Source organism: Pygocentrus nattereri, chromosome 25, assembly GCF_015220715.1.
Source record: "Pygocentrus nattereri isolate fPygNat1 chromosome 25, fPygNat1.pri, whole genome shotgun sequence".
NCBI classification, from domain to species: domain Eukaryota; kingdom Metazoa; phylum Chordata; class Actinopteri; order Characiformes; family Serrasalmidae; genus Pygocentrus; species Pygocentrus nattereri.
The window spans coordinates 9,494,481-9,521,462 of record NC_051235.1 but is presented as its reverse complement, the minus strand read 5'-3'; the positions used below and the strand labels follow the sequence as shown (position 1 = coordinate 9,521,462).

Sequence of the window (26,982 nt, the reverse complement as noted above, 5' to 3'; positions counted from 1 at the left end):
GCAGAGGGTGGTGAAGGCTGCACAGAGGACTGTTAGAGTCAGCCTTCCCACCACCATGGACATTTACACCTCTAGATGCAGGAAAAGGGCAACTGGCATCATGAAGGACCCCACTCACCCAGCACACACACTTTTTGTTCCACTCCCCTCAGGTAGGAGGTTGCGGAGCATTAACAGCAAAACTACCAGACTGAGAAACAGCTTCTTCTCTGAAGCTGTAAGACTCTCAAATTCCAACTGAACAATCACTGCAATGACACTTCATGTCCACTTATTTATTGCTGCTGTACTGAATCAATGCCTCCACTACATCATGCCTACACATGTCAATTTATACATTACCAGTATTAAGATGTACACCTTCTACCTCATACTCATACTGCTGTGGTCCATGCTGCTGTTATCTGTCCTCCCCTTTATGCACCTTCTATTTATTGTTTATTGTTTGTCACTTTGGGAGTTAACTGGACCGTGAGTACAATGTTTCGTTCCACCTCATGTACCACATGTGATGTGAATGACAATAAAGCCCTATCTTATCTTGTCAGTGCTTATTAAAATAACATGGTACCATTAAGATGTAATTTAGGCCTCAGTTTCTTTAAAATATAATATTTTGTTGTACTTTGATTAATAACATTTTAATGTTATTAAAATAAAATTTTAACAGTCTGTAAAACCTAGATGATAACGCCAAATTCACCAGGGGGGCTTCTTAACCCAGGTAGGGGGGGCTTCATCTTCCCTTGAAAAATGCCTTCTGTAAGATTTTCCTCTTTGTGCTATAAAAGCAAAGCTGGCTGTTCTGATTTTTCTGCCATACATTTATATATTTCATTCTGTACACACTAAACCCGTGAATGCGTAAGGTAAAGTTTACAGTAAATGGACATTGTTCCTTTTTCATACAACAGCCTCAGTATTTGACATACTGACTAGATTTAAGATGATTTCACTCGCCAGGATATCATTTTTGCGGTGGGCCTTTCTCTCATGATTTATAATAACAGAGTGTGAGATATGAGCAAGACCAAGTCATTTGAGGATGTTGTAAAAATCAGTGAGCTGTTTTTGTGCAATGTAGTGAACTTAAAATATGACTGAGCAAGTAGGTTTTGACCACAGACATGACAGCAGCGCTAGCAATGGCTGATGGCCCAGCTGTGGCTTATGGTTTATGGTTGTGAGACCATTTTCTACGACTTCCTTCAAAACCATGGCAATCATCTCCTCGTAAGTCAGTCACAAAACCCTGTGAAAAACCAAACCCTATCCATCTGTCACTCAGAGTGAGTAATACATCAAGGACTAGCTCCACACTCTTCTGTAGAGAGGCCGCACAATAAGCCACACTGTTTTAACACTTTGTAGGAAACTACTGCCATTGATAAGATTAAGCCTCTTGATGAGATTTGGTTAGAGTCTGACTGAGGAGACTGGTCTTTAGTCAAGACACCCCCCCCCGAACCAACCCACCCCCACCAACCCCCAGGCTTTAGGACACGGAAGGTCGTGGCAGTCTTTGAGGTGAACAGTGAAACAATGAGCCTTTCAGAGACAACAGACCACCATCACTTCAGACAAATTCCTTCCCGTCTTTATGCGTTCTCCAAACCTAATTCAATTACGAGGCTAATAATAGGACAGTGCCATATACCAATACAGCCTGGTGAAACTCAGACATAAACAAGACGTGCTATTTGCTCATATTCAACATCACATATTAAAACTAACCCAGTAACAAATGGATTCAGAGCTAATTTAATATTTCCTGTAATCACTGGTTCATGTCATTATTTAAAGGGTTAATCATTTGGCTAGAATTTAGAAAAATGTCAACACTTTGGTCACAAATACTGAAGAAAGAAAGAGACTGAATTTAATATTACACATATTTTCTGGTCACAGTGTTGTAAGAAGTAACACTGTTTCTTTACAATAGAAGTAAATGTTACTATCAGTGTTTTCAAAAAGAAACGGATAGAAATAGCTTTATATCTAGTTTTATATCCTGACTACAGGATCATGACCTTAATAGGATGACGAGACCAATTATGAGCTACTACCCCATTCTAACACAGGACCATGAGCTACTACTCAGTCCCAGCACAGGACCATGAGCTACTACCCAATCCTAACACAGGGCCATGAGCTACTACTCAGTCCCAGCACAGGACCATGAGCTACTACCCAATCCTAACACAGGACCATGAGCTACTACTCAGTCCCAGCACAAGACCATGAGCTACTACTCAGTCCCAGCACAAGACCATGAGCTACTACCCAATCCTAACACAGGACCATGAGCTACTACTCAGTCCCAGCACAGGACCATGAGCTACTACTCAGTCCCAGCACAAGACCATGAGCTACTACCCAATCCTAACACAGGACCATGAGCTACTACTCAGTCCCAGCACAGGACCATGAGCTACTACTCAGTCCCAGCACAAGACCATGAGCTACTACCCAATCCTAGCACAGGACCATGAGCTACTACCCAATCCTAACACAGGACCATGAGCTACTACTCAGTCCCAGCACAGGACCATGAGCTACTACTCAGTCCCAGCACAAGACCATGAGCTACTACCCAATCCTAGCACAGGACCATGAGCTACTACCCAATCCTAACACAGGACCATGAGCTACTACTCAGTCCCAGCACAAGACCATGAGCTACTACCCAATCCTAACACAGGACCATGAGCTACTACTCAGTCTCAGCACAGGATCATGAGCTACTACTCAGTCCCAGCACAGGACCATGAGCTACTACCCAATCCTAACACAGGACCATGAGCTACTACTCAGTCTCAGCACAGGACCATGAGCTACTACTCAGTCCCAGCACAAGACCATGAGCTACTACCCAATCCTAACACAGGACCTTGAGCTACTAGCCAGTCCCAGCACAGGACCATGAGCTACTACCCAATCCTAACACAGGACCATGAACTACTACTCAGTCCCAGCACAGGACCATGAGCTACTACCCAATCCTAACACAGGACCATGAGCTACTACCCAATCCTAACACAGGACCTTGAGCTACTAGCCAGTCCCAGCACAGGACCATGAGCTACTACCCAATCCTAACACAGGACCATGAGCTACTACTCAGTCCCAGCACAGGACCATGAGCTACTACCCAATCCTAACACAGGACCATGAGCTACTACTCAGTCCCAGCACAGGACCATGAGCTACTACTCAGTCCCAGCACAGGACCATGAGCTACTACCCAATCCTAACACAGGACCATGAGCTACTACCCAATCCTAACACAGGACCATGAGCTATTATCCAGTCCCAGCACAGGACCATGAGCTACTGGCCAATGTCAGTATGGGCTATGAGCAATTAGCCAATCTCAGTACGGGCCATGAGCTAAAGCCTATCCTAACACAGGGCTGTGAGCTAACCAGTCAGAGCTGAGCTATGATCTGCTAGCCAGGCCCACTACAGGCATATCAGCGACTCGGCAGTTGTAGCACAGGGATATAAATGATTAGGACTATGAGCAATTAGCCAGTTATGAACCAACAAATCCTAGAACGGGTCTTTGAGCTGCTAACCAAACTACAACGCGGCACTGAGCTTCTAGCCAATCATAGCGCAGGGTACAGAATACGGGTGGGGAAACCGCATTTTGCTCTCACAGCGCGCTCCTCCACCAGGAGAAGGATGAGAAGGCGGTTTGTCCAGAAGGTCGAAATATAAAAAATGTCTGGCAAGTAAGAAAACTTGACAAATAGTTTCACAGAATTGCCACCATACCATGGCGAACGTGGTGCATGTGAGGACGTCTAAAGAGCGCATTTAAACCGGGGGTTCACGCCGAGGGCAGTAAAGGTAAGCACTGAAGAGACTGGCCGGGGACTTGACTGGCTTGATAAACTGATAACTGGAGAGCATTTAGAAAAGCTTCAGCGTGCTCTTTTTAAAGACGCCATGTTAACCTGTGTTGGTATCCTGGTATTTTGGTGCGTGATAGTTCGTGACTTGTGTGTTTATGAGCCTAAAGAGCTCTAAAGAGGTAACTCAGACGTTTTCTGTGAACGTTTTCGCGACACTGGAGGAGTGAGAACGTTTAAAAAAAACATACAGGCTACAAAGCTACAAGTGCGTTATCGTGCTCTCGCAATAGCCTGTGTTCTGAGGGGAAGACACATCCCCAAAGAACGACATGTGGATTAAATTGAAATCAATCAAAATCAAAATTAAAGCCAAATCAACTCGGTGTATTCAGAGCTGTCTGCTCTGACGTCATGCAATAGCCCAGACTAATATCTCACACGGGAGCCAACGTATTTGAAATGAACAGGTGATTTGATGAAATACATTGTATTTCATTTTTTACGGGTTTTACTGAAATGTTTTTCTCATTAAATCGCTCCAGTCAGCTTTTCGATGATTCCTTTGAAAGCCTGCCGACAGGACGGCGCAGCAGAAGTCACATTTCTGTGTGAAAGTGACTGAAGAAACTGAGGAAACACATTTCAGTCCACTTATGAATCGTCAGCCGGTTTAAAGGGGAACTCCACTAATATTTTTAAAATCGCAGTTTAACCGTTAACAAACTCGTTCAGGGTGGTTTGATATGACATGTATGTCCATTGTAGAGACTCCGTTTTCTTTACAGTGATAGGCAAGGGTACCAGGCGTCCCAGTCACTACAATAGACATTTTATTTAGTATCCAAAACGACCAGTGAACCTACACGTTTTCTGAGTCTTGATATGTAATGTTGATAATGGTAAAATAGTGGTAAAAAAATATTTCTTGGGTACTAGTTTGCCTCACAATACCTTCACCATCAATTTAAGGCCAAAAGCGTATCACAAAGCATATAACATAATATTTCTGCCATTAGACAATGTATTTGTATTCATTTTGTGTTACAGCGTCCTTTGATGTAGCTTTTAAAGGCATGGAATGCTTTGGAAGTTTCCATCACCACCACTATATTGTCTATCACTGTTGTATTCTCCTTTAAGGATGTTACATCGATTTGTTCGTTTAGGAAACACTGTGCTTATCCGGTAGGCCTGTTTATAATGACCTGCTGCCGTACTTGTTAATGGTGTAGATATTTTCTTCAGTTATTCTGAGAATATAGCATAGGGAGAAATGGGCAAAGTTGGGCAGAATACTTTGAATCAGTAGTGATAGCTGAATACTGAATACACTCAAATGTATTCCATTACAATACATAAAAAAAAAATAGTCAAAATATGAGCTACTACTGAAATAAAAATAAATTTTGCAACCATGTGCAAATCAGTTTAACCCAATATTTAATTGTAGTACACAAATAACATGTCAGTTGTTGAAGCCTCTTGAATTCTTGCACTATTCGACTATTCGAAACTTTTGTTGCTCCTGTCCCAACTTTTTTTAAATGTGTTGCTGGCATCAAATTTAAAATGGGCATATATTTTTCCAAAAACAGTAAAATTTCTGTTTCAACATTTGGTATGTTGACTTTGTGCTATTTTCAGTTAAATAAGGGTTTTTGAGATTTGCACATTTAGAATATATATATATATATATACAATTAAATATATTACTAGCGGTTTTGCGGTTTTCTTCACACAAGTCCTCTGTTAATATAGTTCATAAAAAATACTTATCATTTGATTGAAGTCGTAAAAAATTTTTTTTTTCTCTCTCCTTGCCTGCTTCAGTACACTGCGGCTCCCACGATCTCCAGTAAAAACCCGAAGCTAAGCTCGTCACTTGTCCGCTCCTGAGGAGATTGTACAAGGATCCCCCAGAAGAGCTCAGTAATGCTGGTATTAAAACCTGGCATATCACATTGATTTATCAGTCTACTCAGTCTTTAGCAGGAACTTAAGTGCTTGTAAAGAAGCTGTTAATTGAGGTCATAGTTTGTCTAACAGGCATATTTTCTACACGCCATGCAATGACTCAGAACAGTTTAGTTTTTTTTCTTAAACATTTTACGTATATTTGTTTTAATTAGTGGGTTAGTGTTCTAAAAGTATTCTCCTAAGAATGTGAGAATGGTGACTATTCTGAATACAGCCTTTACAAAAATTAGACTCAATACAGATGCTTAATTCCTTTATTCTGAGTATGTATTCCAGATACTAGTATTAAAGAATAAAAGAATCATTTTCAAAGTGTTGGTGCTTCATATACATGCAGTACTTTCCTCGGCTGATTCAGTAACAGCATTGTGAAAGCGAAATCTCCAGAAGCGATACAAAGGACGCTGTAACTGAAACGTGGAAGCCATTATGGCAAAGGCCATGGAATTCACCCTGGTCTTTTTCACTCAAATACATGGTAAATACCACAACATGATGTACCTTTTTACGCAGGCATTTGTACCCCGAGGGTTAGGTTGCTCCTAACACACTGTGCAGATAGTGCCATTGCTCTGAATCGAAAGAGTCTGGACAGAGTTGTCCGATCAAACGGGCAGCCAAATGTGAGCGGACTATACTTGGACTTGCTCTATTCAAGCTACAATTACCTCATCTTTGATTAACGCACTACTGTCACATACTGCTTATGCAGAACAGCTGTGTGTGATGTTGTGCATGTCTCCGAGCAAAGATCTTACTATGATGTACTTTAAATGGACCTTTCCTGTTGCTTTATTCATTTTATGCTAATTTCCACTAGCAGTCATTTGTTTCGGTGCTGATACACTTCACTGCTGATAACATAGTACCCAGTGTTAGCTTACTGAGTGTGTGCATCACTAATACTAATGTGCTGAGATTGAAGATAATGTGCCACCACATGTAACGTTATGGCTGTACTACTTCTCAAAGCCCAATATAATCATGTTTGTTATAATGGCTGCTCTTTGCACCTATAAAGGGTCATTTTTCACCCATAATCTAAATGGTGTCAGCCTTTCTTCTGTTGGCCCAGTGGCTTTCCACATGGAAGCCATTAAGTTCCACATACATCATATTCAGCCCATTAAGGTTTGGCCCAGAGGAGCACTATTAGGAAACTGAAACACAGCACTGAAGAGCCGAATCCTCTGATTATAACCACAGCCTGGCCTGCTGTGGCACAAAGCCTGCAATATTCATTCTTGTGGTCATTGCTTCTAGTTACTAAGCAGACATTTAGCTTTTCACATCTAGTTTGTTAATGGGGCCTAAGCATGTCAAGTCAAACCCATCAGAATCTAACTTGTTTGATGATGTAAAAAAATCATAAAATTTATGTTCTCAGTTAATCTGCAGTTTTTACAGCAAGAAATAGAGCCTGATAGACACATGCATGTTTTTGTAATTGTTTTAATGATGCCTTCAAAAAGCTTCTTTTCCAGTACATTTTAGAATCTCAGAATAGTCTAAAAGACTAAGTAAATAGTCTAAAAGACTACGCATGCTCTGTTATTGTTATAATTGATTTGAAAAACTGCATAATTTAGTGGTCGAGATGTAAACAAAGTCATTCGAAGTGGGTTGATGTTGAACGGTTTACTCTAGATGAACTTGCCTACTCCAATTTCTTTACAATGGTGGTGATAGGAAACAGGGATCACGATGTCTGCAACACCGATATAGCCACTTTACTTACTATTCAAAAGCACCAGTCAGCCTACAATTCAGGGTTTTTATATGACAGTGGTAAAGTAGTGGTATATCTGTTAAAGTTTTCTGGGTTCTCTGGGGACTGTTTGGCCTTACAACCACCAAGTAGCATATACATAACCATTTCATGTAATAACTGTCTGTGAGGGAGCTTTTAGTGGCTTTTTGACTTTACATCCATTTACAGCAATTATGTAGAAATTTTGAAAAAACCTAAAAACCTTTTTTATGATTTGGCCTTTTCTGAAAACTCAGGTTTTTCAATTAAGTGTTAAAATAATCCTTCTCAATCGTACTCAATGACAAACAGAATCAATTTAGTTACAAATTCAGTCCAGACAGTGAGTAAAGTTTTTCCATGCATTTCTGGACTTGGTTCATGTTTTGTGACTTTCTCAAAGTGCTTTGGATTCAATGCCGATGTGAACTAATGATCCACTTTCTCCAGTAACATCTCCTGAAGTTTAAATTACAGGAAGAGTTTTTTTTTTCTCACCCCAGGTTAGACTGAAGGACTTTTAGGAGATTGTCAAAGCAGTAAAGATTTCATTGAAAAAGCAGCCGATATTTTGTGAGGCCTGTCTCCTCTTATTGTCCAGATTTGCTTATTGCTTTGTAATCCAAACCAGGGCCGGTTTCTGCTGGAGATAGTTAGAGCAGGCGGTGATTTATGCATGTGTTGAGACAGTGCAGACGAACCGAATCTGTGGATGTGCAGACAGGCACAACTTTCTGTCTCCACACATACTCTTTTCTCGTTAACATTTGCTGTCCTGTCTGTATCGTAGTTGTGCTTTGCCTCATTCATTAAAGTCTGCTTTATTTAGCATAAGTCAAGTATGCAGAGGACAGGAATGCAGCCTGCACAGCACATGAACAAATGGAAAAGAGAGTGAATAGTGCATTTCAAGAGTGTAACTGTAAACTACAGTTTGGTGACAAATTAAACAAAAAACCTGAATAAGTAAGTGGAGAAACAAAACACATGCAAATGCTTCCAAAACAGGTGTACTGCAGAATACAGTGAGTTATCCTACCATACTAAATGTTAAGCAGGCCAAGTTAACCTCGATTTTGTATCAAGATGGGAAGAATAAAAGACCCAAGTGACTTTGAAGTTCTCACCATCTGTACCCCAATACTGAACCCTCTTTCAATCACAAAAACTACTCAAGTGACTGTTTTAATAAGAGCTGTGTCTAAAGTGACATCTGCCTTTAGAAGCATGGGAGTCCGATTGGAAAGTGAATGGAAATTGCGGTCAAAAGTGCACATTCAGTGACCCTGGAGCTCCTCAGGTGACAGAGGATGTCAGTTCAGGACATGATCTGACTGTGAAGGCAAGAACAGTTCATCTACAACTGTACAGAGAGGGATATTATAGTCGCAGTGCATAAACCCCTCGTTACAAAGACGAGTGCGTTTTTTGAGTTCAGTGGTGCAAAAACCACAGGCACTGGTCTGCAAACATGTGGAGTTATCCAGGCCTGAATTTTGACCCCTACAATGATACAATGGTCCAGTGCCTGTGTTATACTGCATGTGGCATTTTGCTTGCATGGTTTAAGTCCATTTTTCCCCTTAAAGAGGAGGGTCACTGCAAATCAGTAGGTTATTCTGACTGATTACTTATTCTGTGATTAATGGGATTAATGTGTCTTAATGGGAGGGGTCTCTTACAGGATGACCCCCTCCACAAGGTATGAGTTGCTAAATAAGTGGATACTGAATGATTTGATGAGTATTAAAAATGATGTAAATCATACGTTATTGCCTTCGTGGTCACCAGGTCTCAACCTTATTGAACACCTGTGGGAGGTTTTGCACCAGTGTGTAAAATGTGCTCTCCACCACTGTTATTAGAGCACTAATGGAGGGAATATTTTTTGGGAAAATGGTGTTCCATCCCTTCAGAGACTTGCAGTGTCTATGCCAAAGATCACTGACGTTGTTTTTTCACTGTATGTTCTTTTTTCCCCCACTGTATAGTTTAATTGAAAGTGAATGATGTTTGGATACATGTTCAGTTTCGGGGAAGACATGCACAGAAAAAAGGCCGTCTCGCTGGCAGGTACTTGGTGTGTTTGGAAACGCTGAATCGTTGAAATCTCAGCTTTATGACAGGTCATTCACCAGAGAATAGTTTCAGCTTGGGTAAATCATCGGTGCAGTCAGCTAGCTACCTTCTAGCTTTTCCAACTCTGATTTACCATTTGAAAGGTCTTTTTTATTTGTGCCATTTATTCTGGAGTTCTTGGCAGGCCTTTTAATACTTCTCAGGCCCATAAAGTAGAATTCACGATACTAGTAGTGTCAGTTATGTGTGTTTATTTTCCAAGGGTTTAAAAAAAATCTTGAATTTATGGTTGATTGATTAAATCAGTTCATGGGCTGGCACATGCATGTAAAGCAACAGAGGGGTAAGGAAATTAAACTCAATCCTGTCAAAAAAGTGCCACTCTGCTGTGTGCAGACGAGTAGCACTTTTCAGTTTCTGGAAAAAACCAGGCTGGAACAACATATTCCGCGCATGAGCGAGACCATAAACTAATCATGGACTCAAGGCAAAAGCAGTCATGTCAATTCATCAGATTTTTATTTCATTATAGATCTGATTATGTGTTCAGAAAGCGTCCTGTGATCTGTCACATGAGAAACCAACTGTTTGATTTAAGCTCTACATTATTGCCATGACGGAAACTGGCCATATTGTTTCTGGGTATTTGCGTATGTGTGTGTTTTCCAGAGGTTCACCGCAGGCCTCTCAGGCCTTTAATATGAAAAGCTTATCCCTAAACAGCTACATATGGTCCTATTACCCTGAGCTTAACCTCTTAACCGCAGGAGAGGGGAGGGAAAGATCATGCTCAGTCTGTTCTTGTTTTTAGCTCTGTAGCTATAAAGCAGTAATACATTTTAGTATTAGTGGGCAAAATGTTAAAAATATGATGGGTGAGAACATTTTCACAGTACACAATTTGTATCACAATATTTAGCAGGAGTGAACAAAATGTACCAGCAGAACATTTATAAGAGTGTATGAGTAGTGGGTCACTGCCTTTAAAGGCATCGTCAACATAATTTAATTTTATACCACTTGTCAAAGAAATATAATATGTACATGTAATATTTAATTCCTTTTACTGTTAAAACAATGGATAAATGCAGGGCGTTAATAAACTGCCAGACTAGAGCATCCAGTCTCCCTGCAAAGGGCTGGTCTGACTGCAGGTTTTCATTCATGAAAAGCAGGAGCACACTTGATTCCACTTGTTTAATCAGTTGGCCTCAAACAGCTGATAAAGCTGAGCTCCTACTTTGTTGGAATGAAAACCTGCAGCCACACCAGCCCTTATATAGATTGGACTATGTACACTTTATTTCCAAAGGTATTCAGTCACCCATCCAAATAATTGAATTCAGGTGTTCCAATCAGTTTCATGGCCACAGGTGTATAAAACCAAGCACCTAGGCCTGCAGTCTGCTTCTACAGACATTAGTGAAAGAATGGGTCGCTCTCAGGAGCTCAGTGAATTCCAGCGTGGTACCGTGATCCAGTCGTGAAATTTCCTCACTACTAAATATTCCACAGTCAACTGTCAGTGGTATTATAACAAAGTGGAAGTGATTGGGAACGACAGCAACTCTGCCACAAAGTGGTAGGCCACATAAAATGACATGGCAGGGTCAGCGGATGCTGAGGCGCATAGTGCGCAGAGGTCTCCAACTTTCTGCAGAGTCAATCGCTACAGACCTCCAAACTTCATGTGACCTTCACATTAGCTCAAGAACAGCATAGAGAGCTTCATGGAATGGGTTTCTATGGTCAAGTATCTGCACCCAAGCTTTACATCACCAAGTGCAATGCAAAGCCTTGAATGTAGTGGTGTAAAGCACCCCCACTGGACTCTAGAGCAGCGGAGACATGTTCTCTGGAGTGACGAATCAGGATTCTCCGTCTGGTAATCATATGGACGAGTCTGGGTTGCCAGGAGAGCGGTGCTTGTCTGACTGCATTGTGCCAAGTGTAAAGTTTGGTGGAGGGGGGATTATGGTGTGGGGTTTTTTTGCAGGAGTTGAACTTGGCCCCTTAGTTCCAGTGAAAGGAAATCTTAATACTTCAGCAGACCAAGAGATTTGCTCCCAACTTTGTGGGAACAGTTTGGGGACGGCTCCTTCCTGTTCCAACATGACTGCACACTAGTGCACAAAGCAAGGTCCGTAAAGACACGGATGAGTGAGTTTGGTGTGAAGAACTTGACAGGCCTGCACAGAGTCCTGACTTCAACCTGATAGAACACCTTTGGGATGAATTAGAGTGGAGACTGTAAGACAGGCCTTCTCATCCAACATCAGTGTCTGACCTCAAAAATGTGTTTCTGGAAGAATGGTCAAAAATTCCCATAAACACACTCCTTAACCTTGTGGAAAGCCTTCCCAGAAGAGTTGAAGATGTTATAGCTGCAAAGGGTGTGCCGACATCATATTAAACCCTATGGATTAAGAATGGAATCTCTCAGATGCATATGTGTGTGAAGGCAGACGAGCAAATACTTTTGGCAATATAGAGTAGATTGGACACTTGGACTACAGTATAGTTAATGTCCCACTTGGAAATCACTACTTGCGTCTAGCAGTCAGGAGTTTCTCTCATTACCCAGGTCACTTTAGTGTTCGTCTTTTAAAGACAAGAAACAGTCATTAAGTCCAGCTGGACCTAATAAACAATGTTTGCAGTAACAACTTGAAAAACAAGAGCTGGAAAAGTTTATTACTAAAAGGAATTAAGTAATAAGTTGCAAGGCAACTTGCTGTTCTTCAAATTATTTCATGCTTATTTGTACTGTTTTTATGGGTTGCAGTTTTTAAACTATAACCACAAAACTTTGCAGCATCATAGAGCCTCAATGGGAACAGTTGAGTTGTGCTTTTGGGACCGATGACGTAGTTTTTGCAGTGTTAATTCAAACACATTTTTCCCCATAACATGGCAACTGCCAAGCTACACCATAGCAACCACCTGGTGTAATATAGCAATGGACTAGTTACATCTTAGCAACCACCTGGAATTCCATAGCAATGGCCTAGTAACACCTTAGCAGCCACCTGGGATTTCATAGCAATGGTGTCAAGCCAACTTGGAGTTCATTCACAAGCTTTTTCTTTCTTGTTTAATATGTGATTTACATTAAAGTATTTTTAAATTAGTTATGCTAGAGTAAGATGTTAGCTAAAGGATGCATAAAACACGGGTCTAAGCTACAATGTGAGTATTTCACTGTTGATCTGCTGCTGCTCAATCTGTTTAAACGTGTCAGTATTGATCAGCACAGCAAAGTGAAGAAAGCAATGGTTTTAGTTAGCATTTCTTATTTTCATTATAGTTCTTCTTCTTTCCACTAAAAACCAAAACCTTTGAACATTTTCAGTAGCTGAAATTTCCATGCAACTCTAAAGAAGAACTATGAGTATACTGGCTGCTCTTGTTCACAGGGTCTCTATAATTGATCTAAATCTTTGATTTTTGCTCAAATGTTGCACAAGTTTTAATATTTTCCATGACATACTCAAAAAGAATTAAGTTGTCGTAATTGATTATAAACACATCATTGCATTTGCTTTTTTGGAGGCTTCTACTGAGCAAAGACTATGATGTTTTTGATATTTCTCTTGAAATGAAAGGAAAAGAAATCAAATGTTTTCTTCATGTTTAATACTTTGTCAGTCTGACATTATATTCATGTTTATATTTATATATATATATATATATATATATATATATATATATGTGTGTGTTTAGGGGTGGGAGACAGTTACAGGATTTCATTTTATTTATTTTTGTTGTTAATGGACTATGTCAGCAAGTATCTCTTCGAGGCAAATACTTTCATTAAATCAGTGCAGGAGGCATTTTAATAAAGACTGTATTATAAGGTCATTGTTTTGGTTTAGGCTCCAGCAGGTTAAGGGGGGATTCCACCAGTTTTTCAACATTTCTGTGTAATTTAATAATTTAGTATCATTGTTTTGATGAGAAACATGCAATGTAGAGAAACTTACCAACTCTGATTTCTGTGAAAACTCTGAAAATCTAATTATTGTAAAACAGTGTCTCAGGCATCAGGCAAAGTATTGGCAATCGTTTTATGCAATACATTTCTGTAAGGTTGCTTTTAGAGCAATTAAATGCTTCGGACATTTGGTCCTTATCGTGTACATCGTGAACTTCGCTAGAATGGTGCATTTCAAATCAAACTATTCTAAAAAACTTTATTTACATCTTAATTACTAAATTATGTTGACCATTTTAATCACCCTTTAGGTTATGGTCACACATCATTTTGTTTTAAGTTACTTTTTTATATTTGTACATTTATGCATCATTTTCATTTGACTGATGACCCATTCTGCTCCTTTCTAGAAAAACAAGGCCACCATGGAGGACCTTCACAGCAAAATTCATCAAAACAGTGGGATCAAAACTAAAGCATCTGAAGGAGCAGAGGCTTTAAACAACAGGACTCTCTCTACTCAGGCCTGGAGCAACAATTTAAATGAACCTGTGAGACAAGCCCTTTCCACAGATGTGGCAGTCGAAGACTCTGCCCTGTTCACCCCACTCTCAGAAACTTCACTGGGTTTAATTTTCAAAATGGCAACTTCTTTGCTACATCCTCTCTGCCTTGGGGGCAGTCCAGTAGTGCTGCCTGTTCATCTTCAGGTAGCGGGGGGAGTAGACCCCCAGGTTGGTCCAACAATAGCCTCACCAGTCATTGCACCCAGTCCAGGCTCCCTCTCTTTACCACTAATGTTGGATCAGCCAGGTTTGCAATGTTTAAGCTCCCAACTTCTCCTCCAGAGCTCATGTCTGGTCCCAGAACAGCAGTATCTGTCAGAAGCTGAGCAGAACCATGGACCATCTCAGAACCAATCTGTGCCATTGAGTCAACCTCAGCATGGCAACGGGAAATCAGATATATTGTCTCAACCCTCAGACAATTCTGCTTTGCGCTGTTCTAAATTTACAACTGTTTTGCAGGAACCATTTCATTTTCTAAGAAATTATGATTCCTCAGCTTGTCAAGGGACCAGGTCAGTCCCATCAAATCCCTTCTTACCCCAAGAATCCCCTATGCCTTACCTCTATACTGGGTCACCACTGGTCTCCCTTGTTCCTCCTGCCACCTTGCTAGTGCCTTATCCACTCATTGTCCCTTTACCAGTGCCCCTACCTATACCGATCCCAATCCCGGTCTCATTTCCAGAGTCCAAAGCTCTCTCTAGTTCCCCCAGTGCAGCCTACAGTACAAAAAAGAACAAAAGCACTCAGACATCAAAAGATGCCTTTGACATTCCCACAAGTACCCACAGCACAAAGTCTGACTGTCGCTGCCTGCAGTTACCGAGGCTGCCTCTCCCTTCAGTTTCCCAGGAAGAAATACTTGACCTTAGAATTAAGGTTACTCCAATTCAAGCTAAGCAAAAAGTTCAGTTCCCTCTTCTGCAAGACTCTGCTCTGGACCTGTCAGTAGCGAACAACCCGCACTTTGAGTCCTGCGCTGGCAGCAAGCTGAAATGTAATAGGAATTATTCAGCAAATAAAGAACTGACAGAGCGAATCTTTCATCCTGTAAAGTATTCGCGAAGACATGAGCCCAATCACTTGAACAGTCACTCTGATATAGAGTTTGGCATGCAGTACAAATGGACAAAGGAACAGTACTTTCCTGAAAACGCAGCAAAGTCTGCAGGTCAGAATAGCAGAGTTACAGGCCCACTGCAGATGCCTGCTGTCTTCTGTGAGGAATTAGTAAGGCAGCCAGAGGAACACATGTTAAAGAACAGAGTGGTCAAGCTGAAGAGAGTGACCTCTCGAAGTATGAATATTCACCCGATCAAGAAACAGCATGTGGCAACATTTCGTCCTACCAAATAGACATATTTCTGGTTCTTATAACATACTACAGTTCAGTTATAGAAATCCTGTTCAAAATTTAAGTTAAATTGTGGTGAAGTGCACCATTCAAGTGAAATTTACTGAGTCACAATCGTTCACAATGGTGGTGAGAGGAACCAGACAATATGACACTTCACATAAAATTAGAGCTACTTAATGCTGGACACACTGTCTTATGACAGTTTTGAGTGAAAGTTTAGCTGAAAACATTTTTACTGAATGACTTTGTTTACATCTCAGTGATTGAATTTAGCAGAAATTTCAGTCAAATTCTCCTTTAAAAGAACTGAAATTAATATCAGATATACTTTTTGTTTTTAAGATAATACACGTGGATGTTCCTCAAAAAATATCTCAATATTTCCTACATTGCTGCCTGATGCACCAACAGAGTCACCCAACCTTGTGAATAAGCACAATAACAAACAGACAATATTCTTTTAAAAGTTTTAATAAAAATAACTGTACTGGCAATGGCAACAATTCCAAATGTGGTAAAATGTAACAATGTTGTTTTCAAGTACTTACATTTGAAGAGGCAATTTTGTTCCATGAAATGAAGGAAAAATAATGCAAAATGGCCAATGGCACATATTTATGCTACTGTAGAAAAGTATTCCAGTAAATGAAAACTACTTCAACCTGAGTCACAGTAATGTATGGATGTCTTAAGAACTAGGTGGAAAAAGCTAACAACATATGAATACAAAAATTTAAATAAAAAAAAGCTAATCTTAAAATTCTTGCAGTAACAAGAAAATCATGTTCTTTAAAATGAGTGGTTGCTACGCATTAAATAAATGATTAAATGTTCCAAACATTAAAATACTGAAAAATGAAATGATATTAGCAGGGCACAACATGTGGAACATATGAATGATCAGATAGCAAAAATGTCAGAACAGGACCTACTTTCATGTGAGACATATCCAGTGTGATGTCTTTTAAACATGACAAACTGTTCACAGATATAACTGCAATTAGAAATGCTGGGCTACAAGGCCCCCCCATCAAGAATTTCCAGGCAGTTTTAATGGCAACTGAAGAAGTTTTCAAATCAAACCACCACCATCTAAAATGCACAATGTGTGTATTTTCCATTCAGCCAACTAACCAGACCGTTCTGGCAATTCCAAATGACACTTTTTATAGAAAGAATCCTTAATACAGCTAGTCCAGTGGATAAACGGAGAGAAGTGTTCAGTGCCTGTGATCTAAAGTGTCTTATATCTAAATCACCTAATTCCTTTAGAACTTTGGCCTATATGGCATGATGTAAACTGTATGAATTGTAACAGAATTGTATAGGCAGGTCATTCCTTTCATGACGGGTAGATGACGATGGCAAGTGGCTTATAAATGAAAAGCAAAAAATACCATCCTCATCCTGAGTAAATTACAGTCTTTAGCAATAAATAAGTGTTTCAGTTTGCTTTAGGCAAGACTGACTATTTGTGCTGTGTATAGGTAGTCATACTGTGTTTTATAAAATATACAGTACTATGCAAAAGTTTTGGGCAACTAAGCAAAAGATTTTAAACCATTTATCTGCAAAATAACTTGTTTGTATAACACAATTATTACAAAATAACTACAAACATATATGCAGTAAACAGTAGCAAGGCCTTGCTGTCAAAGCTGTAATAAATTGAAGAACAGCCATTGCGTAAGTTTGTTTAATTCAACACCCGAATTAAATGAATCAGGCACTGGAAGATGACAACCTCAAATAATACTAGGCTTCCTCAAGGAGAGGTTTGGAAATGGTACACACACATTCACTATTTGTATTAATATTCTTTGTAATTAGTCTATTATTGTTTTTCTAAGTAAATAAACACAAACCTCCCAAATAAATAGCTTTATTAAATCTAATTTTCTCAGGTGTCTTAAGACTTTTGCGCAGTACTGTATGAGTGATCTGAACGAAGCTCCAAGTGGAGAGCTGCCTTTTATGTTTGTTTTTTGGTTTATGGTGCATACAAAGATTTTGTCAAGTTTGTCTGGTTGTACTAAAGCTACATTAAATTTTACAATTGTAAAGTTATAAAGTGGACCCTACTGAACAGCATATAATGGGTCATTACCAACAGCTGCAACAGGATTTCCCAGTAGGAGTGGGAAAGAAAAATACAGTGTAAGTCATTATTAACAGTCAGCAAGGTTCTGTTTGTGCATATGGGCAGTATAACAACACTACGCATGAACACTAGACCAAGAAACCCTTTGGGATTCAGCTTGTCGTCTATGAATTGCTGCCTGTTTTGTCCCTCTTAGAAAAGGAGGTTCTGAGGTCATTAGTGGTGGTTTCTAACTTGCATCTGAGACAGTCTCAGCATACTGAGATCATTTTGCCACCTTCATCTCTGAGGAGCTCTGCACTCTAGACCCAATTTCAAAGAACCACAAAAGTCTGGTCAATGTAAAAGACTGTGGTTTGTGATTGTTGGTGCTTGCTTTATATCATCCACACATCAATGAACGACGCTTATGCAGCTTGTGGAACTGCTTAATTTTGGTGTTTACTTGGCCAGCATGTGCAAGTCTACGCCAGTTCCATCCAAATCTATTCCATGCGCCTTCTGTGTCCCTCTCCAACTCTGACTCCAAGAGGACTTGGGGCACTCTGTCGCCCCCTGCTGGAGTCTGTATGTATGTGGAGCCAGCTACTGTTTTCCCTGTTTCAGCTTCTCGATGTGATGGCACAGTTTGAGGGCGGGGCCCAACTTCAGCCCCATGTATTTCATAATCATGTCACTCCGCAACAGCATCAAAGCTTTGCCATCAATCTCCTGCAACAATGAAACAACATAAAAGCGATTAAGAATCAGGAAATAATAAGATACTACACCTATGTAGCTACATTCATTGGTTATCATTCAGACGCAGTTACTGACTACCCATTTGTTATGATGCACAATATTTTAGCCACCAGATGCCATCGTTCAGCACAGTTTGGTGATTTCTCTTTTCAAGCACACTAACTAACCTTGGTAATTCACTGAGGAGTTGAGTCAGGTGTTCTTGAGCAAGAAAATCATCAAACTCCACAGGAATCTGGCTCTCCACGATACGAGTTTTAAAAGGTAAATTACCTTCACTTTCCCAAACTTTCACTCAAAGTTAAACCTTTTTCTAGCTTTACATGTCAAGTAGAAAACAAAATAAAAAGCCAACACCAGGTCAACAGAGGGTGAATGGAGTCGATGCAACTTGAAAAATATAACTGCCACAGAATATCGTACAACAATTGAAAGGTACTGGAGACGCCTCATTAAGGGAGCCACCCGTACAGGTTTTTTGACTGTTTACACAAATATTATTTGTCAGTTTAGTGTTGTGCTGGTATCAGTGTTTGAAGCATTGCACTGTTGGGGTTTACTGCTAGGCAAAAACGAAAAATATAAAAATACAATATAAAAAGTAAAACCTGAAACTGTCAACTGAAATTTATTGAATTTTAAAAGACATGTAGCATCACACTGTAAAAGACAAGAACAACTGTAAAGACCGTATCCAGTAAACTGTATAGTACATAAATTCAGAAATTCGTAATGTTGGACTCAAGCAAAACCAATATACCTCATGTGGATTTTGGGACAGCTGTTTTGTGGGTTTTAGTCAGTGATTTAAATGTTCAGTGCCCTGAAACAGGGAACTAGCTATAACTGTCAGGTGACCATTTGCTTCACAGATGGTGTGAATTCACACTTTGAGGTACTTGTTATGCAGTGCTTGACGTTTCTCTGAGGTGTACAGAACAGGTTTGTTTGTTAAATGTTTCAGAAGTCTTGATAAAAACACAAAGGTACATACGTGCTTCCTGAAGAGCTCTGCATGAGGAGCTAGTGCCTGAGGGTCAGCGTCACGCACAAATTGCATCACTTCCTCTATGCTCCAGGAGGATGGGCTTCTATTGGACGCCTCTCGTTCTGTCATCTGGTGATCGGGACCCGTAGTAGAGCTGGCGGCTGAATACCAGACAAATACATACACAGATACACACAAAGGAACACAAGGTGAGAGTCAGCATTAACAGGCTAAAAATTCAGTTATACATCCAAACAACTACCATGTGCCTTTGACCTAACACAGCGCACCAGTTCCTACTCTCCTACAAAACCTTCACACTGTGAAAGACTTGGTGTATTTTCTTACAATAAAGAACTTAGAAATGAACCAAACACCCCTCCTGATCTTTTGCCAATATCTAGCTTTATAAACTCTTAAAAATAAAGCTTCCTAAACAGCTCTTGCCGCGGACGTATGGTTTTAAGAAACACTTTTAATTGTTATAATACTTTTACCTTATTTGGAGGTTCTTTAAACATTGTAAGGTTCTTCACACTCACACATCATTTACAAAAATAGTCATTTAAAGAACCAAGGTTCTTTAGAGAAACAAAACAGGTTCTGCTACTTCATCTTCTCAACAGAACTTTGCAAAAGTTAGAGACCATCCTTTATTTTCCTGAACGTGGCCTGAACGTACATTTTATTTTCAGAATTTTCGTGGAGATCCACTTGCATAAGGAAGAGGAAAGTCAAAGGAAAACAAGTGAAAAAACAGGAGTTTCCAAAAAATTATTTCAAAATTTATTTAAATGTATAGAGAAAATGTGACTCATGCAAGACTTGACTGACACTCATCAGATAAACACTATTTAAAGCTTGCATCTTTGAAAGACCAGAGAAAAATCAGGCTTCACTCATATTTCAGATCTAAAAAAGTATGAAAAACAGAAATAAAAAAGTTTGCAAATCAACAAAGAAGCTGCTTGTGTTCTCAGAACAATGGACTGACCACTCCAGTGTCCGTTGCTGAATGTGTTTGATTACTTGTGGGAAGCATAAAGTGCAAGCAACTTCTAACACTGAAGTTTGGAGGTGCGGAAAAGCATCCCTGCAAACTTCTTTGAAAAACTGAAAGCAGGTCTCCTGACAACAAATGAGCAAAGAGTGGACACACCAAATATGCATTTCCAGATGTTAATTAGAAAGTAAATCGATGAATGGGTGGTTTATGACTCGCACAGTACTGTACGTTTGCAAATCATGGAACAAAGGCCATGCTTTAAATCTGGCCTATAGGGTTGCCTTCTCTGCAACAGAAGAACAGTAACAGGCTCAATGATTACACCTGAGTGCACAAGCATCTTTAAGCCATTCTCAATATCTCACTGATCAGTAATGAAACCTTGGAAGCTGAAGCACATCTAAATTATTTGTGAAGTGTGGGGCACACAAGCAGATGCTACTGCAGTGTGTATTTTGACACTGAATGGCATAAACCAAATAATGCAAAAGTAGGACATCATAAAAAGGGCATGAAAAGCCACCATTCTTTTAGAATTATGTCATCTGTAACCAAAACTATGTGACATATTAGACCACAATGAACCACAGGGTAGCTCATCAGTAAGGGAGCAATCAAGTCTCTTTAAAGCCTATTGAAGCTTACAGGGATGTTTATTTGGGGGGGTTTAAAGTGTCACCGTGATTTAGTCCATATTTAATCTTAGTGCATGCTGAAAGCTGTCTAGTGCTGTGGAGGAGTGATAAAGGTGTTTATACAGTTACTCACACTAAGCAATGACAGTCATTCACCACACTGCTGAGAAATGAAATTGAAAAAAAGGCCCGTTGTTCTAGAAGGCCTCTGTGCCAGCATCCCAGATTAAAACTGTTCATGGTAATAAAAGTATGGTGGAATAAAGTAAAACAAAACAAAAAAAAATGGGTGGAAGACATGATGAAAACGGGAAACATGAGCTTGAGCCTAACAGATGTTTGAAGCTGGTAAAACCATGACATGAATAACTGGTTCTTGTCAACTTTCGAAAAATATTTTAAGCTCTATTACAGGCATTAAATTATTTTCTGGGTGGGACTAAATTTACATGGGGTCCTCTTTTACAGGCAGCTAAATTAGTCACGTTTGTGTTTTTCTCCCTTTTTCCCTGAGAAAATTACAGGCCGAATCAACTACTGTTTTTCACGAAACTGAGAGGTTGTCTGATCTCATTAGGATACACATCTTTTGTGTATTGTTTTTTTTTTTACTGTGCTGGGAAAACTTAATTTTTTTGACCACTGTGACTCATTCCATTTAGACTTCTAGCATGTATATTAATATTTTCCAAATTTAGACAGAGAGAAAGGAGAGCAATATGAGGAGGAGAAGCAAAAGTCTATTTCAGTGTTCAATTAAATGCAGTAAACCTACAATTAACAGCACAACTATACAGGTCTTATTGTGACTGTAGAGGTGTGTCTGCTGAATGTGAATGAAGTTAATGTGAGAGAAGCGTTTACAAGGTGGTTAAATCTGTGTTAGATTTCTTTGATAGTTCCAGCCTTAATATTGTATCATTTAATATAATATTGCAATTTAATATAAACAAATAAATATAGACAAAAGGATGGTGTTTGAATGTTTCCTATTTCGTACAGCATTCTGTTTTTGCTTTTAGCAATATAAGCTGATTTTACATTATTCTTATGATATGCATCATGCTTATATTGTGTAACCAGCCACCGTGGTGGGTGAAACAAATTTACTCATCAGAAATGAATATTTAGTCACAGTGAAACAAAAAAAATGTGCAGGCCAGATTTAAGGATAAAAAGGAAAATATGTGACTGGCTGTATGAAGATGTCACTGAGATATAGTTTAATATCATTGGTTCTTGGATTGTTTTTTTTTAGCCCCTTAAAATAGCCTTCTGTCAAATTTTAACGAGGGTTGCCACTAATATTTACCTCTTGAACATGCTCTAGAATCAAATATAAAATTACGATGTTGCTTAAAGGCTGCAAAAGTGAATGTTTATGAAGCGAAGCTCTCTTACATAGCGTACCTTCCACTCGTCTGTGTGTGCGCGTGGTGGCCAGCTCGGTCGGGTTGGAGGTGATGCGGCGGAGAGGGGGAGGCTGGGAGGTGTAGTGCGGGCTGCTGCCGGCCGGACCGCGGTACTCAGACGTGCTCCGCTGGACAGGAGGCCGAGATGCTACAGAGCTGGTTTCCATGGGCTCCTCAGCGAAGTGCTGGTCTGTAGCAACACCATTTTCAGCATGGGGGAGAGTTTCTGCTGAGAGGAAGCAGCAGCAAGACTGAGTAAGAAGTACAGTTTGAAAGGCATACAGTGTGGAGTATGTACATGATGGAACAGTCGAGCAGAAAATCTTATTTGCGCGATTTTTTTTCTTTGGTTTCAGAAGTCTGTTTGAGATTACTTAACATCTTGACCATACGTGAGATTTTAGCCATGCATTTTGTTCACAGTTTATTTATAAACTTCCATTACTTTTTGGGCTACATTAGCCTTGCAGGTTCAGTGAAAAAACCTAAAAAAGCAGTGCTGGACACCAGACCTGTTTTGGATGACCACATTTGCAACAAGAGATAAATGTGTAAAGTCGATTTTTGCCAAATTATGCATTTAAAGTAACAAAGGTCTGTATTTTTTAGTATTTTCACCAATATAATAAAACCATGGGTCAACCATATCAAAAATGATCAGTCAACCTATATATTCGTCAGTTAGAAGTACTAGAATCTAAACCGAGAGGTTAGAAGTAATGCACACATAATAGAAAATTCTATTCAGCAACCTTCGCACATGCACAAATCTGACTCAACACACAGCAATCCCCTCACAGACCACACCCGTGTCCCCATGTGGCTAAATTACCTTCAAGCCACTGCATTCCCTTCGGCACCGAAAGGAAAAAAAAAATCATAAAACCACAGGTTGCCAATAGCCTTACAATGTCTGGGGCACTTAATTAGTTAACAATGTGGGCACATTAATTAGGCATGGGAGCTAGATGAAGGAGAGTTTTAATCATTGGGAATGGATGAGTGGTTAATGAGGTAGTGAATGGAAGCAGTGAACTCCTGCCATGGGGCTTTCAGCTGCAGCAGCAGGAAGCACTCCATTCAGCCAATTAATTCAAGTGCCTCTGCTCACAAGAACACTGCAAGATCTCTCTGAAAAAGGCCCTGGGAGGTTTACACCAAATTTCTGGCCAATCAATGAACACCTATATGTATAATTTGGAGCACTTTAGCAGCTGAAATGCGAAACCAACTGAGCCAAATACAGAAACTAGGAGAAACCAATCAGAACAAATGTCATTTACGTATGCCAGACTTAAAGGCACAGTAACAAAAACAACCAGTTTCATTTCAAGACATAATGAGAGGCTGAAAAATGAGTATGTGAAATGACTCTTTTACTGTGGTGTCATGCAGCTGAGTTGATGTATTTGTGTTTGCACATACTAGAACAAACCAGACAGAAACAGACAGACAAAAGACAAAGCTCTGAGGAGTATACCTTCTGAAGAGTGTGTGTCCGTTCTCTGTGAGTTGGAGGACATCGGGGTGCTGTAAGCGGAGGAGTCTCTGTTGAAACGCCTGCTGCTCCGTGCTATAGATAAGGCCTCTGATGTCTCTTCCTTTACTGAAGGCCAAAGCAGCAAATAAACTGTGTGAGTCATTACGCCCCTGATAGTCAGCGCTGATGCATGCAGGTATGTGACTTCAATTATGAGAAGAAAAAGGGAACCTAATTAGCAAAATCTGCCATGCAATAGTTTTAATATTAAGGGTTTACCAATGTATTTTCAATAAACTGATATATATTGCGGTATTCAATACTGTGATGACAATTTGAGAAAATGTCAGTGATTCTTCTCACTGGATGCGCAAGCCTTGTTTTTTTTAAAGACAATATTCCAGTTATTTTTAGAAATTTCCTTATAATTCAAGCATTGGGATGTAAACAAAGTCATCCAGAATGGTCAAATGTGAAATAGATGTACAGAAACTTACAAACTCAGATTTCTCTACAGCGGTGGTGATAGGAATCAGGTCTCCTAAAGATACATTCCCTCCAATATAACTATGTAACTCCAGTGCATCTTAGGCCATTGCAAAGTGTTTATCACGAACACTCATGCTGCTGATGATGACAGGAGGTTAAATCCGGGTTCAAATCCCAAGACTGACTGGGTATACCACAGATGTGCCCTTGGGCAACTTGACCCACCCCCAGCCCCAGGCGGAACTGCTCTCCTGGTAACACTATGCTGCTGCCAGCCTGAGCATAGTTAGGCAGCAAAATGATACATTTCCCTTGTAGGATCAATAAAGTCAACTTAAAATTATGATAAAAATCTGATTAATCACGCAGCCTTATGCAGCACCAGCACATGTACCTGACTTGCTCCTGTCGTAGGCGTTGTGTTTGTTAGCAGTAAGTGGACTGAAAGGCTGGCTGCTGAACATGTTTTCACACTGCAAGTGGTGGCACAGAGTCTCTAGGAATCTTAGCACAAATGAAGCACTGGAGGCACGAGGCAACTTAACATAGTGAATCCCTCCATCTGAGCGAACTAAGAGAGAGAGAGAGAGAGAGAGAGAGAGAGAGAGAGAGAGAGAGAGCAAGAAGACCACCCAGAGAAATTAAGAGAGAAACAAAAGACAGAGAAAGCATATTGTTACAGTCACAATAAAACGTCCATCAACCACTCCAGTTTGAAGACAAACCTCTTTACATCACTGCATGTTGAAGTTACAATAATGTAATTATCAATTTTACTACAACATAATTACTATAATCACTAATAAGGCTGGGTGTAGTTCAAAACACTGGTACCAATAGCATTCAGGATCATCGTAATCTTTAGCAAAAACTATTCCTAAAATGGAAACTAGTGTTCAAAAACACAAAAATCTAAACCATAATGTCCACTGCAAAACAAAACAGTATTCCAAAGGCAGTGGGGGGATATAATGCTTTCTGTGTTGCAATGTCTTTGAGCATCCGAGCATAGCCAACTGTAGAGCTAATTTAACACTGTAAAACTCATCTAAAGAAAATTCCATGGTCCGATTTGACCTGCTTTTCAGGCCTAGTTTGTGACAAAACATTCATACACATATAATCACCAAGTGGCAATTTACCATATCCTATAGGCCTGCCTGCATGTCTTCGGATTGTGGGAGGAAACCGGAGTGCCTGGAGGCAACCCACACAGACACAGGGAGAACATGCAAACTCCACACAGACAGGACCCCAATCGCCTGGCTAGGGAATCGAACCATGCCCTTCTTTACTGCCCCAAAACATCTACCACAATATTAAATACAAACTAAAGTAAAACTATTATTTCCCAAAAATAAGAACTAAACTAAAAGCAACTAACTAAAGTAAAACTGAAATGGAAAAGGAAGTAGTAGATGTCACTTGAAACACTGCTATTTGCACTTCTAAATGTTAAATATCCTACAGACTTTTTTCATACTGATAAAACAAAAGTGTGGCTTAAAGTAGAAATGAGTGCGATGCGTTTCAAATGTGTATATTTAGAGACCACAATCAACCACAGAGTAATCAAAGGAGCAGCGTACAAGTTTTAACAAGAACTGATATTAATAACTTGCTTACAGAATTTCGTGTAGACAGCCAAACAGCATTCTGGATTTTGGAACCGGTGTGCTAACTGGATCACTTAGGTTATTAGGTTAAGGCTGAAAGATTAGTCATTTTTATATTGTAAATGCAAGAGCTGCAATTACAGATTGATGAGGAGGTATAAAGTTACACTGTAAAAAAGTGGAACAATGTAGAAGTAGATTTGAAGCGTTTTTAAGGATGTTAAATATTGCTTTTGTTCATGTTTCTATTTTGCCTGCTATTTCATTCAAATAGTTTCATTCAAAGCATTTATTTGAGTTGAATAAATGTATTTAAATAACTTATTATATGAAGTATTTACTGTAGCTTGACAGACAAACCATTTTTTACAGTGTAGAAAGTTACCCCTACGTCATAAAAGTGTAAAGTGATATGCTCATCAAATGTGTGCACTATATTAGGAGGTAAATAAGAGAGGCTGTTCTCATGTATTTCCAAGCATGAGGGGGGATTCCTTTGTTGCTATTCCTTCTTCCATTGTGAGGATCTGGCTAAAGTAGGGAGTCAGACCAGCACAGCAGATGGCCAAACCAACATAGCCCCCCTCCACTCCCCACGCACATCTATATTCTCCCCCTGGGGAGAGCCCCAATCAAATGCTCCAAACCAGGTTACACACAGATGTCATTCTTCATTACCTTCAGCCAGATTACATCAGCTGTGCTTTCACAAACACACACACACACACACACACACACACACACACACACACACACACACACACACACACACACACACAGGAGATTTCCACTCTTCATAAGCTCTGTTATAAAACACATGGACACACAGGCTTTTCATATTCTTTCATATCCACATATTCACACATGCAAGGGCTCTGTGGGTCACACTCTTTACTCCATGATAATATCAACACTTTCCACAATGTTGTGCATTTAAACCCTTAATAAGTCTTAGAACTTTTAGAACTTCTTTAAAGCATTTTCTGCT

The 26,982-nt window shown here is 39.8% G+C and overlaps 2 protein-coding genes across 6 annotated transcripts in view; one reads left to right on the top strand and one right to left on the bottom strand.

The window, feature by feature from the left end:
* The first annotated feature begins 3,629 nt into the window (after positions 1–3,629).
* On the top strand, positions 3,630–16,258 carry si:ch211-161f7.2 (retinoic acid-induced protein 2). The gene is made up of 2 exons (XM_017694589.2): positions 3,630–3,855; positions 14,011–16,258. Exon 2 carries the CDS (start codon positions 14,026–14,028, stop codon positions 15,523–15,525), a length of 1,500 nt encoding a protein of 499 aa, XP_017550078.1. The 5' UTR covers positions 3,630–3,855; positions 14,011–14,025; the 3' UTR covers positions 15,526–16,258.
* scml2 (Scm polycomb group protein like 2) overlaps positions 15,982–26,982 on the bottom strand; it is a 47,380-nt gene continuing 36,379 nt past the window's right edge. For 3 of the 5 annotated variants that reach the window (XM_017694647.2, XM_017694646.2, XM_037534589.1), the window contains exons 11-15: positions 24,773–24,949; positions 23,890–24,015; positions 22,399–22,638; positions 19,363–19,517; positions 15,982–18,338 (exon numbers count right to left, since the gene is read on the bottom strand). In XM_017694647.2, the coding sequence (XP_017550136.2) occupies positions 18,213–18,338; positions 19,363–19,517; positions 22,399–22,638; positions 23,890–24,015; positions 24,773–24,949 (824 nt within the window). In that variant the 3' untranslated portion in view covers positions 15,982–18,212. The remainder of the gene's footprint in view (positions 18,339–19,362; positions 19,518–22,398; positions 22,639–23,889; positions 24,016–24,772; positions 24,950–26,982) is intronic. The other 2 variants (XM_017694648.2, XM_017694649.2) reach the window with 2 other exon arrangements.